The sequence below is a fragment of the Epargyreus clarus genome, unplaced genomic scaffold, assembly GCF_041222505.1.
Source record: "Epargyreus clarus isolate Ecla_fem2 unplaced genomic scaffold, WU_Ecla_fem_2.2 ptg000014l, whole genome shotgun sequence".
Lineage (NCBI taxonomy): Eukaryota > Metazoa > Arthropoda > Insecta > Lepidoptera > Hesperiidae > Epargyreus > Epargyreus clarus.
This window is the reverse complement of record NW_027332222.1, coordinates 2,259,024-2,276,970: the sequence shown is the minus strand read 5'-3', so window position 1 is coordinate 2,276,970 and position 17,947 is coordinate 2,259,024. Positions and strand designations below refer to the sequence as shown.

Sequence of the window (17,947 nt, the reverse complement as noted above, 5' to 3'; positions counted from 1 at the left end):
ACTATGCATTTGATCAAGTGATGATGTTTAGCAAAGTTGTTGTCCAAGAGCCCACGAGGGTTTGGGAGTTGGTAAGACCAATTTTCGACAGATGGCACCACTGTCATTCCAATGCAGGTACAAATTTTCCGTTTTATGTATGTCATATTATTTCTTTAAAATGCGAGCCAAGCCGCGGGCACTACTAGTATAATTATAAGATAATTGTAAGTATCTAGTTTTGCTTCATGGTATTTATCCGAGTGCACAACAGGAACTATCCGATACACAAGCGTCTTGAAAATGCTTGGTTTGTCGTTATGTATCTGTTTAGTTATCATAGTAATAAAGTACATAAAATCCAATAGTGACTACTGGAAAAAGAGAAATGTTAAATCTGTGCATGGATTAATGTCCAAATTTGTGATGGGAAATCGGTCTTTGTCTGAAATTTTCAAGGAAGTGTATAATGCTCATCCAAATTTACCTTACATTGGTACAATACTTGCTATGAAACCTGCTCTAATTGTTCGGGATGTAGATAATATACGGGCAGTTTTACACGGAGATTTTCAAAGTTTTTATGCTAGAGGCTTTACTGCAAATACTACGGATGTACTTGCCGACAACTTATTGTTTGCTGAAGACTACAATAGATGGAAATTAATAAGGCAAAGAGTCTCTCCCTTCTTTACTACGGAGAACCTTAAGAATATGTTTTATATAACAGAAAGGTGTGCAAGAGACTTTACTGATTATATCGAAGAAAATCCTCAAATCACAGAAAATCCATTCAATGCAATATATACATTTATATCAGCTTGCATTAGCTCCGCTGTATTTGGCATCGACGAAGAAACACGGAACACTATGAAAACCCCATTCAGTGAAATGGCGTATCAATCTTTGAAACCATCTTTTAAACTCAATTTGAAATTTGCCATTTCGAATATTTCACCAAATCAAATCAAAATCAAATCAAAATTTTTTATTCAAAATAGGTTCTTTACAGATCACTTTTTGAATGTCAAAGCAACTACCACCACTTCACAAGGTGTTTCGTTATGGAGAAGAAGCGGCGAAAGAAACTCCATAACACACATCTTTTAAAAAAAATGTTTTTGACAATGTTACCTTAACGTAATGGTACATGTGGAGCTGGAGCTAATTCAGACCACACCGTTTTGTCAGTCAAATAATCACTTACTTTATAGTACGCTTTTTTACATAGCGTTAGTTTAACGACATGTTTAAACTTTTTTTCTGTGAGATTCAAAATGTGGTCGGGTATTTTATTGTAGTAGCGAATACAGTTGCCCACGAAAGATCTAGCCACCTTACATAATCTATGTTTAGGAATTGCTAATTTATTTCTATTTCTGGTATTAAAGTTATGGTGGTTACTATTTTTTTCAAACATATCAGTGTGTTTTCTTACATACATAATATTTTCATAAATGTATTGACTATGCACCGTCAATATATTAATAGTGGGAAACAGTTCTCTTAGGGACTCACCACGCCGCAGACTATATATTGACCTTATTGCTCTTTTTTGAATAGTAAATATAGAGTCTATGTCAGCAGCACTGCCCCACAGTAGAATGCCATAAGACATAATGCTGTGAAAGTAACTGAAATAGACAAGTCTGGCAGTGGGTATGTCTGTTAACTGTCTAATTCTTCTGACTGCAAAAGCTGCAGTACTAAGTCTGCTGGACAAAGCAGAGATGTGGGGACCCCACTGGAGTTTAGAATCAATGGTAATCCCCAAGAAAACAGTTTCATTGACGAATTGCAAAGTCTCACCATTTAGAGCGACATTCATCCCCGTACTCCTTACATTTGGTAGCATAAATTTAATACATTTAGTTTTATTAGAATTTAAGAGTAGGTTGTTTGCATCAAACCAGTTCTGAATCAAGCAAAGAGTTTCATTAATATCGTTCGTATCCTGTGATTGTCGTTTTACTCTAAACACCAAGGAAGTGTCATCAGCAAACAAAACAACCTCAGATAAATCCTTTACTACATTTGGCAAATCATTTATATAAACTAAAAATAGAAACGGACCTAGGATGGAGCCCTGAGGTACACCTATTTTAATATTAGAACCTGCTGATAATGCTCCATTTACTTGCACTCGTTGGACTCTATTGTTTAAATAAGAATTTATCAACTTTAGAGAATTTCCCTGAATACCATAATATTGTAATTTTAACAATAAGGTTTTATGATCAACACAATCAAAAGCTTTAGACAAGTCACAAAAAATACCTATAGCATCATGTGCTTGTTCCCAACAATCAAAAATATGTCGCAGCAATTGAACACCAGCATCTGTGGTAGAACGGCCTTTAGTAAAGCCAAATTGCTTTTGATGTAAAAGATTATTTAGTTTAAAATGAAGCAACATTTGCTGTAAGAGGATCTTTTCAAAAATTTTACTTAGAACAGGCAGTACTGAGATGGGTCTATAATTGTTGGGATCTTTAGTATCACCTGCCTTAAACAATGGAATTATTTTGCTATGTTTCATTAAATCAGGGAAACAGCCCTGATCAACACACATATTAAAAATAGTGACTAAGTAGGGAGCTAAAGTTTTAATGATTGATATACAAACTTTTACTGACATTCCCCAAATGTCCTCTGTATTTTTAACAGTTAATTCTTTAAAAGCTTTTAATATGTCATTAATTAAAATATGTCTAAATTTAAATTTAATGTGACACTGACTTAAATTCTCTTTAAGGATGGTCACTGCTTTAATTGGGGATGATTTTAAAAATTTAGTAGTATTAAATGGTATATTCGAGAAAAAAGTTTCAAATTCTTGTGCAATTTCTTTATCTGAGGTAATCTGACCACGTTCAGTAGTAAGAGATACTTTACTGATACTTAATCTGCAAGTTCGTGTTTCGGCATTAATTATTTTCCAGATTGTTTTAATTTTATTATCAGCATTTTTTATTTTATTATGTATGAACTTAGATTTAGCTGTCATACAAACTGATTTAAATATTTTAGAATATTTACGAACATATTCATTGAAGTGAGGGCTACAGTTATTCTCTCTTTCACTATAAAGCTCGAAAAGTTTACTTCTACTTAGACGAATACCTTTAGTAGCCCATTCACAAAAACTAAGTCTAGTACTCTTTTCATACCTAACTTCAGAAAATATTTTTTTAAACTCTGTGTGCACTGTGGAGAAAAATGCAGAATATAAATTATTAACACAAGTGCTATGGTTCAGAACTGACAACTTATTTAGTAGCACTTTATTATATTTTAATAAACGGTGACTTGTAATTGGTCTATGAAGAAACTTTATGTTCCCTTCCTTGGATATGTTATATTGGATATGGACAGACTGCCCCTTGTGATCAGATTTAATCTGATTTATTATAGATTTTTCAACTACAGAGCAGTTACAGAAAATGTTATCGATGCAAGTAGCAGAGGATGAAGTCACCCTGGTTGGCTCAAAAAAACTATATTCTAAGTTATATGATCTAAATAAGGAAAGTAATTTTACTTTCAATGTGGTGTGGTTACCAAAACTTTTGCAGTTGCTCAAATTGAAAACGTTTGGTGATTATGAAGAATTGTTTGTAGAAATGATGAGGAAAGTGATGGACAAACGTCGAAGAGATCAAAAAATCTGTCATGACTTCATTGACATATGTTTAAAATTAGAAGATGAAAGCGTTATGAAAGATTTTGTAACTGGTTATAAAACTGATGTAACTATAGAACTCTTGGCTGCTCAGGCATTTGTTTTCATCCTTGCTGGCATCGATAGCTCTGCGAATGCTATGCATTTCACCCTATTAGAATTGTCGAATAATCCAAATATATTGCAAAAGCTCCACGAGGAAATAGATGAAGTATTTAAAAATAATGGTGGCACTCTAGTATTTGATGACATAGACAAATTGGAATACATGGAAAAGGTAAGAAATGAAGCAATAAGAAAATATCCACCGATTGGAACGATACAACGAAGATGTTGTAAAGAGACTGTTCTACCGGTTGGAGGACTCAAAGTGGAGAAAGACACGACTATGTTTATACCAATATATGCTTTGCATAGAGATGAAAAGTATTTTCCTAATCCAGATGTATTTGATCCGGAAAGATTTTCTGCAGAAAATATATCAAAAATTGTCGACTATAGTTATATGCCATTTGGAGCAGGTAAACGAATTTGTATAGGTACGTATGACAATATGTTTTACCACTAAAACCTTATGACAAACTATTAATAAACGGTTGCTACTTACGCCCATCATGGACATCTTTAAAAAGCCCTAGATAAGAGATAAGCGCCCTATCTGAGGTCGACCACTAATGCTTTGCTAGCCCACATGATTAAGTTAGAACGCCTCGAATGAATGTGTATGTCTCCCTTATCACCTTCAAACATGGCTGTTCTTAGGCACAAATCACAAAGAGTATTATTACCTTCAACATTGTCCTATTTTGATTGTCCTATTAAACGAAATGAATGATTAAAGTGAATTAAAAGTTATCCGAAAAATATTTAGTTAACAAAAAGTACAAACATTATGTTTGTTTTTCTAGGAACAAGATTATCTCGCATCGTAATGAAAACTGGCTTGGCGTGGCTTCTTCGCAAATATACACTTAAGGAACAGTCGTACACCCCAGATCACTTTGAGCAGAGTTTCTTCAGCGTTCGAGATCCAAAAGCTTACTACGAAATTATTCCAAGAAATAATTCTTGATTTAAGATGTCTTGTATGTGTTTGTATTATAAATATGAAAGTGAGGTTTTATGAGTCAGTGATTTCCATGGATTTTTGTGCGTAACAATTTTTGAAGACTGAAGTAGCAAGGAAACTACCTGATAGTATCATCACTGCTATTCACAGTCATCTGTAACGACCTTCGTATAAAACTATATTTTTCTGCCAATAGCGATCACACATGAGTTGCTATTCCTGACGAATAAGGCGGTCGCTTCACATGTAAGTCAGTTTACCTAACGACAGGACCATAGGGTTTTATAACAATCCACAATAAATATGGAGCAAGTAAACAACAGATGGTTTGCTTTATGGTTTTGATTATATAAGTATATGACATAACGTTATTTTGTTGTCGGTGTTATTTTGGATACTAGTTGAATATTTGGTTTTATGGTTTGTCTTTGTATTAACTATGTTATTTTGTTTATTTTGTTAGTGATATGTTCACATACGTTTTGGTTAGATGCTTGATCCTTGCATTAACCTTACCTAACGTCAACCGTATTCCAATTTTGATTAAGCAGTCTGTGACTTAGTGGGTCGGTATACAATTTATGAGCTACTTAAGCGATGCAAGCTAAGAAATGGAATATATACAACGGAAATACTTAATAATATGAAGCGTCGTGGAGAACATTCTTATTCTCAAATGTGGGGAAAATGTTGGTGCTTTAATGTTAGTAGGAAATAACCTTACCACACCTATTACAGCTTTATAGCAGTGCAGAGCAACTGAGTTCTGCTTTGCATCGTATGCTTTAGCAGTCTATGACATGTGACGCTGGGATAACCAAACTACGAAGGGTTATCAAATCCTTATTTTTAACGATGATGAGACCACAAGAAAAAACTGTAGCGACAAACACCAGTTTAGATTTTTCGACCTTAACAAAATTTGCCGTAAGAGTTACTTTATTAGCTACTGGGATAAGTAGCAATACCTTTACAAGTAATATACCCGTAAATTCACTCCATTACATAAAATATAATGAACACCTTAGACCCACGGAAAGCTATTTCAGAGCTTAATTATACTGGTCCTATCAAGTAGCGAACATAACAGTTAATTAGGTCTGTTGGGGTTAAGTTCTATTTACAAGTATATAGAAATTAGGAAAACCAAGGTAATCAAAATTTGGTTTGCTGACGAAAAATAGTTACTTATTTAAGCAATCTAAAATGCTAATCCCTTAGTGAAACGCTTATGGAAGACTCTTGACAGATATCATATGTTCTAATTAGCAAAATAATAGTTTTAGGTCCTAATAGAGATTCTACTACTCAAAATCACTTTTTTTATTCAGTACAAAAGTTATTCAAAACAAAATAGGGTGATTAATTTAGCGCCACTCTGTACATATCTTGAAAGAAATCTTCCGTAGTCGGTATTTTCCACATACAGATAGACACTTCGATTTCATTCATTTGTACAGACTGCTTATCAATAAAGCGAAGTACCTAACTGTTTATTTTTCCGCACGGTGCTTCTAACCGAGCTTTTTTCGAAAGCTTTCCTCTGGCTTTTGTGATCGTATTGAATGCGATAGGCAATTTGCATTTGAATAGTCTGGTTTGGGGCAAAATAAATCATTTCAGACAAACAGCCTAGACAAAGACTGCTCTTATATACTGATATTTATTAAACCTTTCAGATTTTTCTGGTAGATTTTTTAGGAATACATAGGACCGCTAGTAGTAGTAGACTTTGAATATAAAATACAATATGGAACATATGCTAAAAATAAAAGCATATGCTTAAAATTTCACATAAATATTCGAAAGTAAGTTAGTTTTTTATACACGATAAAAGCTTAAACATATATGAATTAAATAAATTACTTAGGTCTCAAATATTGACCATGTTTTATAAGTCAATATAATATTTTCTGCCTTCATTATAATTAATATCTTCCTTGCTACAAACCTTTTTTATAATTTGACACTGTAGGTTTCATGTACTTTTGAAACATTACGACGTTCATCTAATTATGGTCCCAGTTGTGTTTAGCTTGTGTTTAGTTACATATGAACGCTTGTGTGTATACTGTATACGTATTTTGAAACCTTAATCTGTTCATTTACTTTTGGAGCTGGCTGTACAATAACATGTACACAAATATTCACATTGTTGCCTAAATATTTTAATGACCAGATACAGCTTTTGTTGGCGTTGTACCAGGGAGTCAGAAGACCGCACCACTTAAAGTTCAACTAAGTGTTCGCACTTAGTGGGCTGGTATACAATTTATGAGCTACTTAAGCGATGCAACCTAAGAAATGGAATATATACAACGGAAATACTAAATATTATAAAGCGTCGTGAAGAACATTCTTATTCACCAATGTGGGAAAAATGTTGGTGCTTTAATGTTCGTAGCAAGTAACCCTTTTTTTTCTTAACGAGGGGGAAACCTTCAAAAGGTACCCGACGACGTGGGAGCGACGCTGGGTTATGTGGGATTCTTACCGCACTAAAACCCCCCCAGTGGCCGTCCTCAACGCTTGTTGGAGAACTCCGGGATCTCCGACGGAACGCAACCGGAGTCCTCCAAGCGCGATGCCCCGATCGTGCTCTGCCTTGGGAGAGCAGTTTTCGCTCCTCCCGCAACCTCTGGTGTTCACGACGGCTCGAGCTCCCACTCTTGCCGCCCGCAACCCCGGAAGCCCCCTTTTAGTCGCCTCTTACGACAGGCAGGAGTTACCGTAGCCCTATTCTAGTTCCGGAACTACAGAGACAAGCAGTAACCCTACCACACCTATTACAGCTTTATAGCAGTGTAGAGCAGCTGAGTTCTGCTTTGTATCGTACGCTTAGGTAGAAACAATATTCCTCAAGAGTAGTAAAGAATTTGTATGTTAGGTAGGACTCCAATTTTATTTATTAAGTTTGGTTCGGGGTGTTAAGTTTCACATGTCATGCTGCTGGGCTGCATATTTGTTTGTGATTTCATAAAAAAAAACCTTACCTATGGTTAGAATTTAATACAAAACCAGTTAGAAACTTGTATTAGAAGCGCACCATTCAAGAGCATATGGTACAGTCGCGATAGAAAGTATTTGACAAATTGGTGTCATTTTAAAATTCGAATACGTAAATACGTTGGGTGACAAAAATAAGTTTAAATTACATTGAATAATTATAATAAAGTGATTAAATCAATCAATCAGATTCTGAATTCTAATTATCATTTTAGGTTTTAGCTGTGACCGCATACAAATTTTGTCCAATTTAACTAACTGAGCCGTTAAAATTCAAACAACTTTAAATTACAGGATACTTTCAGTACTAACGACTCAATTTACTCGGTTTTACACAACGAATACCAAAGTGCTCAACAATACAAATTGTACCTTATTTACAAACCGCAGTGAATGAATGAACGCATGATTGAATGAATAATCATTGCTTTAAAGAATGAATTATTTATTTAGCGTACATCTACGCCATTATGGTTAAGCTGGAATGGTCTGTAATGTTTTAAATTCTTTTAATAGCTTTTATTCTTTATTTTTTGTATGTAAATCTAGAAAGTAGTATGCTAATTTGTCTATAGAATAGGTCTTATTCCAAAAGAATAAAAAAGATTTTGACGGCAACACACTTTACTGGAAGTATCATGGTTTATCATAGTCTTACTTCAAACATTAATATTCTTGCTGCTTTATTAAGCTTAGGGCTCCATAGGTAAAAAAAAACTGATTATTTGAGTAAAATTGATTGTTTGTATTTACCAAAATAGGAATGTTTAAAAAACATATTGTTTTTATAGTTTAAAACTTTTTACCTTTTAAAAGAGACTGTACCACATGATTGTCCATTTGTATTGTATTATAGGCACTGTTATATGGAGCATAATCGATTGCCTGCTTATTGTTAGAGGCAGTTAATAGCTCTTCAAGTAATGGTTTCGTTCTGAATGCAATCCTGCAAATATTGACCACAGTGCGGAATGAGTGTCCTCACTGTTGGGAAAATATTGGAGTTGAGGGAAACTGGCTCGTTTCGTGGAAATTGTATTGTGTGTATGCACAAAGCATGTTGATCGAGTAACTTGGTTGCGGGTAGTATTTCTAAAGAATAGAGTGAAGAGAAATAAAAGTGTTTTTATTTACAAATATAGAACCTTATTCCACCTTATATTGCTGGGCCACATACGTCACATCTAGAGCGTCGCCAGACTTAGAGGGTCAGCTGGGATATTGAATGGTGGTTTTTGGATTTCTACAGGAGGGGGGAGGGGGGATGGTTTGTGGACATTTTTCGCAACTCGTCAAGTGATGGCGCCACTAGTGATCCTGAATCACCATATCGGGTTTTTACAACATCTTAAAAAAACCAGTATTGAGACAGTTGAAGCACGGTCGCTCCCCGGGTAAGATACGGCAATCGGACCAGTAGCATTACCATGAGTTGGCATAGAAACGCCACTATAGAAATGGTAAATAGAAAACTATTGTCATTTTGCTAGTGAATAACATAACTACTATCGTTACGGTATTTCTTGACAACGTCTGTCAAATTAATGACTCATGGGACCGAATTTGTATGGCAATAGATCATAATGACATTCGCTAGCGATTTGATTTCGATAGGTTTTTTACGTATCGAGTTACGTCACTACGGATTTTAGTTCTACGAGTAACCACCAGAGGCGCTGTACAATTTTTCATACATTTATTTTACGCAGTCGCTAGCGAGTAATACTTTTGTAAACTCATGGTAGTCCTACAGTGGTTTCGGGTTATAAGTGTAAACTCGGACACACAGATGATGCATTATATTATGGATTTGTATACTATTATATAAATTACCTTTTTTGTTGTTTATTTACCTTGTGCAAGACTGTGACCGTCACAGTTCTGTGAACTGTTTATCCTTATTTATTATTATCCCCCATTAAAATTAATTCCTCGTTAATATCGTAATAAAATAAATAAAATTACGCATCTTACGCTCTTTATGTTATCTGTTACTTCTAAATTATTGTGTATATTATTATAATTACGCATATTAAATATATTATTCACTGAAAGAGTTGTGACATTCAAGTGATTTAATGATTCAAGTAATTTGATGATTGAGTGATTCAATTAAAATTTGGTTTCTCATTCTGGAGGAACGAGTTTCAAATCACAGGTCCCCTGATTTTTCAAAATCATGTGTGAAGTTATGAGCGTAAAGCTAGTGATGGTATTAAACATTTACCTATTATCACTATTCATATCTGAATATTATGTATACTTGCTTTTTTATTGCATGCCACCTGATGGTAAGTGGCTACTACCGCTAATGGACATCTATAATCAACCCCAGATAGAATTAGATTCCTACTCCGCTATCCCTGAGAACTAAGCTGGAATGCCTTCTAAAAGTATGTCTCCCTTACCACGCCCTTCAAACCAAAACAGCTGTGTTTAACACTGCTGTTATGAGGCACAAATCATTGCGGCGGTGGCGCCGCCGGAGTCGAACCACAAAGGGTTCTACCACCTTAAAAAAATTATTCCAGCAGTGGGACAATAAGGGGTTGACGAAACAGCTGGAAGTATAAAACATCGTAATTAGTTAGGAGCACTTATGCGGCACTTTAATTAATTGTTTGGAAGCCACAGGGCTTTGAAGTACTTACCTAATCAAGTGTCTGATAAATTACCCGCATTGATTAATTGTGTCCGTAATCACGAAGGAACCCTAGAATATCCTTAAGTAGAATGTAAGATGCTATTTTCTCTCTTTGAGTACGGAGGGTAATGTTGCCTACAGCCCAATTGTCTTGACGGATTTTTACATTATGAGCTGTTGTTGAATTCGTGTAATTTGTGACAATGACATGGCTATGTTTTTAAGCACCGTTTTTTATATATTTTTATAATAATGACCAGTTACTGTAAGACATAACAACGATTATTTTTATAGCTTCAGAAATAATTTAATATTTGACATTCGACTCTGGAGGTAGCGGGTTTGAATTTCATTTGTAAGGTTTATTTTTTTGAACGGCACAGTACAGTATGGTACTGTATAGGATACGTACCTATTATTTTGTGATATTTTGTTTTAATTTACTTACTGCGCGTGTGCACATTGTACACAGACTGTTCACACAGACATTTATTCAATAGGTCAGAGAAGTATATTTTCTTAAGTACATACACACACACAGTGAGCAGTGATAGCCTAGTGGTTAAGAAACTCGGCCTCCGAGCGAGGGGTCCGAGGTTCAAATCCCAGGCACGCACCTCTGATTTTTCAAAGTTATGTGCGTATTAGAAATTAAATATCACTTGCTAAACGGCGAAGGAAAACATCGTGAGGAAACCTGCATACCTGAGAGATTTATAAAAAAAAAATATCAAATGTATGTGAAGTCTACCAATACGCACTTGGCCAGCGCGGTGGACTTAGGCCAAATCCTTCACATTATGAGAGGAGACCCGTGCCCAGCAGTGGGACAGTAATGAATTGATGATGATGATATCTACTCACACATACGTATGCCATCGGGTATTTTTATTACCAGTAGCAATTCGTAGATTGCTTGTTTATTCCGAGTACTTTAATATTACAAAATTTTAACCAACTTCATTAAATCTACAATACGTTATCAAACTGTAATACTGTAATATGTTTACGATATCAGTGACAAAACAAAGTTCAGTTGACATTAATGATAGTAATTTAGTATATCATACTCATTAAGTGACTTTCTTACCAATGAGTACCCATTGGTACTAATTGCAAACAACTTGTTCGACTACAAGCGATGCACGAATTATTAAGATAGTAAACTATAAAATATCATTGGGTACATCCCGTTTATTTGCACAGACGTTCAACGTGTTGTGTCAAAAAAAATGTTTTTATACAATACTAGCTGATCCGGCATACGTTGTGTTGCCATATAAATAAAAAAAATTTAAGGGTGAACAACCCTTATCACTTAGGGGTATTAAAAATAAATAGTAGCTGATTCTCTGACCTACTGAATATGCATATAAAATTTGGTGAAAATCGGTAAAGCCGTTTCGGAGGAGTACGGTAATTACCATTGTGACACGAGAATTTTATCTACACTAATATTATAAAGAGGAAAACTTTGTTTGTTTGTTCGGTTGTAATGAATAGGCTCAAAAACTACTGGACCGATTTAAAAAATTCTTTCACCATTCGAAAGCTACATTATCGACGAGTAGCATAGGCTATACTTTATGTGAAATATCCTTACTAATATTATAAATCCGAAAGTAACTCTGTCTGTCTGTCTGTCTGTCTGGTTGTCTCTTCTTCACGCCTAAACCACTGAAACGATTTTAATGAAATTTTGTACAAAAATAGTTTGAGACCCGAGAAAGGACATAGGATAGTTTTTCACGGGAACTAGGGCTAGCGTTCTAAGATCGAAATCGGAGAATCGATCTTTTGGACCCAAAAAATCGATTATTTTAATCGATATTAGTAAGGATTGAATCGTAAACTAAGCATTTGATCAAGTGATGATCTTTAGCAAAGTTGAAGGTACGAATTTTCAGTTTTATGTATGTTAGTATGTTACATTTATTAACGCGAGCGAAGCCGCGTGCAAAAACTAGTATTTGATAAATAGATTTTGAGGCGGTACAAAGTTTGCCGGGTCAGCTAGTATATTAGTACATTACGTGTGTAATGTACTAATATACATCCGCGTGTTGTATAAAATTTTATATTACGGGGTCGGAAATGGGGGTTTTGCGCACGCGAAGCGTGCGTAAAACGTCCATTTACGCACGCCGTGATATAAAATATTTTAACAGGTACGGCCCGTGTCGATGCAGTCGTGTTAAGGAAGATATAAATACGTTCATATACAAAGTACAGAATTACATGATACTGTTTTTGCCACAGACGGTCACACGTAAGATATTTTTAGATGTAAATGTAGATCCACATACCTAATACAATTAGACAGGTTGATCACGAATATTGTAAGTTTTTTTTTTATAATACGGGAGTAACAGACGAGCATGCATTCCGCCTGATGGTAAGTGGCTACTGCCGCCCATGGACATCTGTAATCAAGCCCAGATAGGATTAGGTATTCCTACCTGAGGTCGGCCACAGATGCGCCGCTACCCCTGAGGACTAAGCTCGGAAAAGTATGTCTCCCTTACCACACCCTTCAAAACGGAACCCAGCAGCGCCTAACACTGCAGTTATGAGGCGGAAATAGATGTAACGGTGGCGCCGCCGGAGTCGAACCACAATGGGTTCTATCATCTTCATAAGAATATCATACTCTCGGAAAAAAATACCATTGTGTGATACTACGTGGGCAAATATTAACATATCGGTAAAATATAGAATAGAGTTTATTGCAATGTTTGTCTGCGGTTCGATTAAGTATATCAAGTTTTTAATTCCCAACTTTTATGTTCATCTATTTTAATGAGACAAGTTCCTAAGATATGCCATGCTTATTGTGGTAATTGTATACTATTATTATTAAGTTAATGAGTTCATTTAATCGGCAAGTCATTCCAAAGTGTTATTAAGTGACTACTGATATAAGCACTTGTACACTTGAAAGTTACTTATGTTTTCTTTTAACTCAGTTAATTAAATCGTGTCTTTAACAATGTTTCTTTTCTTGACATTGATTGGTATTGTGACAGTTTTATTATATTTTTATTTAAGAAAAGGAAACGAGTATTGGCAGAAGCGCAATGTAGTGTATGCAGATAATGTGATGTTTAATTTTTTGTGTGGTAATCGTTCTCTTGCTGAAGTCTATAAAGAGCTATATGATCATTACTCTGATGAGAAATATATTGGAATAATCGTGGGTAGAAGGCCGGCTCTCCTCTTAAAAGATGTAGATGACATAGCATGTGTATTGCAAGGTGATTTTCATAACTTTCATAGCCGAGGAATTGTCACGAATCCAAATGATATCTTAGCGGATAACTTACTGTTCATGAACGACTATCGGCGGTGGAAATTGTTGAGGCAAAAAATCTCCCCAGTGTTCACACATATGAAGCTGAAGAATATGTTTTATATTATGGAAAGATGTGCGCGAGACTTCGTCGAATTCATTGAAGAAAACCCGAAGATTAGAAGTAAACCTTTCAATGCTCTTTACACGTACACCACAGCTTCCACCGGTGCTTCAGTTTTCGGAATAGACACACAAACACAGAACACCATGGATTGTCCCTTCATGGAAATGGCTTGGAAAATATTTGAACCGAGTTTTTTTAACAATATGAAATTTCTCATAGCCAATTATTGCCCAACAATATTCAACATGCTGAATTTAAAAACATTCGGCGAACACGAAAAATTTTTCATCGGCGTCATGAAAAAAGTGCTTGAAAGTCGTAGAAACAGCAAAGAAATGAGACACGACTTCATAGACACGTGCTTAGAATTGCAGCAAAGCGGAATTTTACAGGACTTGACAACAAACTATACACTGGAGCCTACAGATGAGATTCTAGCAGCTCAAGCGTTTTTCTTCTTTATTGCTGGAGCGGATCCTTCAGCGAGTTCCATGAACTATGCATTACTGGAACTGTCGAATAATCCTCCTATCTTGAAACGTCTTCACAAAGAAATTGACGAAGTGTTTGACAATTGTAACGGTACACTCACTTATGATGACATGGAGAAACTAGAGTATTTGGACATGGTGCTTAATGAAGCTATGCGGAAGTATCCGTCTATTGGTAGCATACAGCGAACTTGCATGAAAGACACTATTTTACCGACCGGGCTAAAAGTTGAAGAAAATACAGTCGCTTTCATTCCGGTTTTCGCGATGCACAGAGACGAAAAACTTTATCCCAACCCAAATTTATACGACCCGGAACGATTTGCATCAGACAACGTCTCAAATATTGGAAAATATACATATTTGCCATTTGGCGGAGGAAACCGCGTATGCATAGGTTGGTAATCCTGTTAACATTTACAATATTTTATTGTACTCAATGATTTATGAATATTTCTCTTATATCATAATTTCAAACCGTTCTTACCGTTACCGTAATGTTTTTCAGAATTAGTAGGGTGACTTCATCTAGGGTGCAAATGTTTTGTTTTGTGTTTTTCTATTTATAGAAAATGTGATAATTATTGTGTAGTGCACATATGGTTTCGAAAATATGGCCTAAATTCCGTTTTCACTTATCTTCAAATCAAGTGTTGAAGGTCGTAGAACCCTTCGTGGTTCGACTCCGGCAGCACCACCGCCACACCTATTTCTACCTAATAACAGCCGTGTTAGGCGCTGCTGTGTTCCGGTTTGAAGGGTGTGGTAAGGGAGACAGACTTTTCCGAGGCGTTCCAGCTTAGTCTTCAGGGGTAGCGGCGCAGCTGTAGCCGACCTTAGATAGGAATATCTAATCCTATATGGGGTTAATTACAGATGTCCATGGGCGGCAGTAGCCACTTACCATCAAGTGGACTGTATGCTCGTCTGCTACTCCTATATTATAAAAAAAAAAAGTGTATTATTTTGTAGTGCGTGCACTTACATGATCTTGAACTACATGACGCAGCTGGCTTGTTTTTCTCTTATCTTTAAACAAAATGATAATTATTTTATAGTCCACACGTTTTGCAACAATATGAGTTAGATGACTCGTGTTTTAATTTATACTCGTATTTATTGGTGATAAATATTTTATAGCATGATTTTGAACGTGACTTAGGTGCCTTGAATTTGAGTAAGACAGACGCGACTTTATTAGCAATTTGCAACAGTAACATAATAACAACATTAATTTCACAGATGATTAGGAAATCATTTGATTTATATTTTGGATGATTACAGCATGGTAAGTGGTCATTATCGTCAATTGATAGCTCTCGCTGTTCCAATTAGTGGTGTCCGCTAACCACAAATACGTTCATGACACGATACTCATTATACATGGCATTTGATGAATTCTCGGCACGTCATAATTATACGGGCGTTATGTTGTTTGTGGCAATGTTCGGATGTCTCGTAAAGTTATTCTCTTTTAGGTTTATTCTTGCAAAGTTTATCGAAACAACGTTTACGTACGTGCAATAGTAGAGTAGACCCTCACTATTTCGACCCCTGTTTAATACTCGAAACTGGTTAGGTTATTAAACCTTGTGTTAGTTTTTTTTATTGAAATCTTCTCATAATGCAAACATGCATAATACATTAGGGGTGTCTTAAAGATAAGGGATAACTGCACTAATAACAATATTTTATATTTCAGGATTAAGATTCGCTCGACTTCAGATGAAGGCTGGTTTAGCGTTACTGCTTCGTCGTTTCACTGTGAAGGGACAAAACTACCAGACGGTCCACTTCGAGCCTAGCTTCTTTGCAGTTCGAGACCAGAAGGTCACTTACGAATTAGTATTGAGAGAGCACTGTAAATCCTAACGAAAGATCCTATTCATTGTTAGTTGATAGAATGAATAAGAATCTTGTTGTCCGAAAACTCCCAATAGCATTTAAGCTAGTATAACTTGGTTGAGTAAAGATTGAGCTTGAAAATTGCGGAAAATAAAACTATTTTTAATCATTTCAGATAGTATCTATAATTAGTTAGCGTATCGCATTTATTGCGGATAATTAATTATAAATACTGTTTTAATAACGAGATTTTAGATTTAGATTATAATTAATTATTTTAGATTATTTAAAATAAAAAATAAAATGAAATATTTGTTTATATTCTTGTCGGTTGCATTATTACCTTAATAACAGCGAAAACGTTGGTATAGATGTTCATATAGGGAAAAGCAGCACTCAGAAATCATTTTTTTATTAAATAAGTCTCAAGGGTGAAAATTTAAATACAATTTTCGGTCACGGTTCATTTGTACACACTAGCACGCGAAGTGTTCGGAACTTTGTACTTATAAGTAGCTTTACACAATGAAATAACGTGTAGCTGTTCGCGGAATGCTAGCGCAGAGCAATACGTGTCCGAAGTGAGGAGGGTTGGTACCGGCTGGCGGGTCTCATTACTGTCCGCACCTCGCACACCTGTCCGGCTTGACCGTCACGTGCGTTTTGGAAATATATTACCTACAGAAGTTATACTTCTTTGTCAATAACAGGCATGAGAATCAAATTTTAACAAACGCACCGTCATATCAGAACGATATGATCTGTATATTCTTTGTAAATCCTATATGTTTTGATTCATTACTTGTGTAAATACTCGCAGAATGCTTGGTGTAGAGCAATACGTGTCCGAAGTGAGGAGGGTTGGTACCGGCTGGCGGGTCTCATTACTGTCCGCACCTCGCACACCTGTCCGGCTTGACCTTTACGTGCCTTTTGGAAATATATTACCTACAGAAGTTATTCTTCTAAACCCGTAACAGGCACGAGAATGAAATTTTAACAAACGCACCGTCATATCAGAACAATATGATCTGTATATTGTTTGTAAATCGTATATGTTTTGTTTCATTACTAGTGTAAAGAATACTTGGTTTAGAGTAATACGTGTCCGAAGTGAGGAGGGTTGGTACCGGCTTGCGAGTCTTATTACTGTCCGCCCTTCGCACATCTGTCCGAGCTTGACCTTTACGTGCGTTTTGGAAATATATTACCTGCAGAAGTGACACTTTATCCGTAACAGGCATGAGAATGAAATTTTAACAAACGCACCTATTGTTCATACGGGACACCGTATGAACAATAGGTTGTGTATTATCTTTGTAATTCGTATATATTTTCTTTCATGAAGAATACTACTTACAGAATACGTGACCTAAGTGGGTTGGTACCAGCTCACACTGGTCTCACTTCTGTCTGCACTTGGCGCATCCTAATGCGCGTTTTGGTGCTATATTACCTTTAGAAGTTATACTTCTTTAAGCATTACACGTAATTTCTGAACTTGACCTTTACCTGGGTTTTGCAAACATATAATATATAATATAACCAGTAGAAGTTATACTTCTATAGCTTTTAAAGGTATGAGAATGTAACAAACGCACATATTGTCACGTGAGACCGACAGGATTTCTAAATTTTTTATACATAATTTAAATTCAGTTATATTTTCTGTTTTGTTTCATTACTATTTTAACTATTTAATTTAGTAAGTTTTGTTTATATTATTGCCGGGTTTAAAACAATACATGTCCAAAGTGAGAGGGGTCCCGTACTGAATGTCAGATCTCATTACTGTCCACATGTCTACACCTTTTT

At 35.6% G+C, this 17,947-nt stretch overlaps 1 protein-coding gene across 1 annotated transcript; it reads left to right on the top strand.

The window, feature by feature from the left end:
* Positions 1 to 217: 217 nt before the first annotated feature.
* LOC140747524 (uncharacterized) lies at positions 218 to 16,159 on the top strand. Its single transcript, XM_073080032.1, has 5 exons — positions 218 to 944; positions 3,512 to 4,200; positions 4,570 to 4,725; positions 13,353 to 14,684; positions 15,990 to 16,159. The coding sequence occupies exons 1-5, from the start codon at positions 283 to 285 to the stop codon at positions 16,157 to 16,159; spliced, it is 3,009 nt and encodes a 1,002-aa protein (XP_072936133.1). The 5' UTR covers positions 218 to 282.
* Positions 16,160 to 17,947: the final 1,788 nt, after the last annotated feature.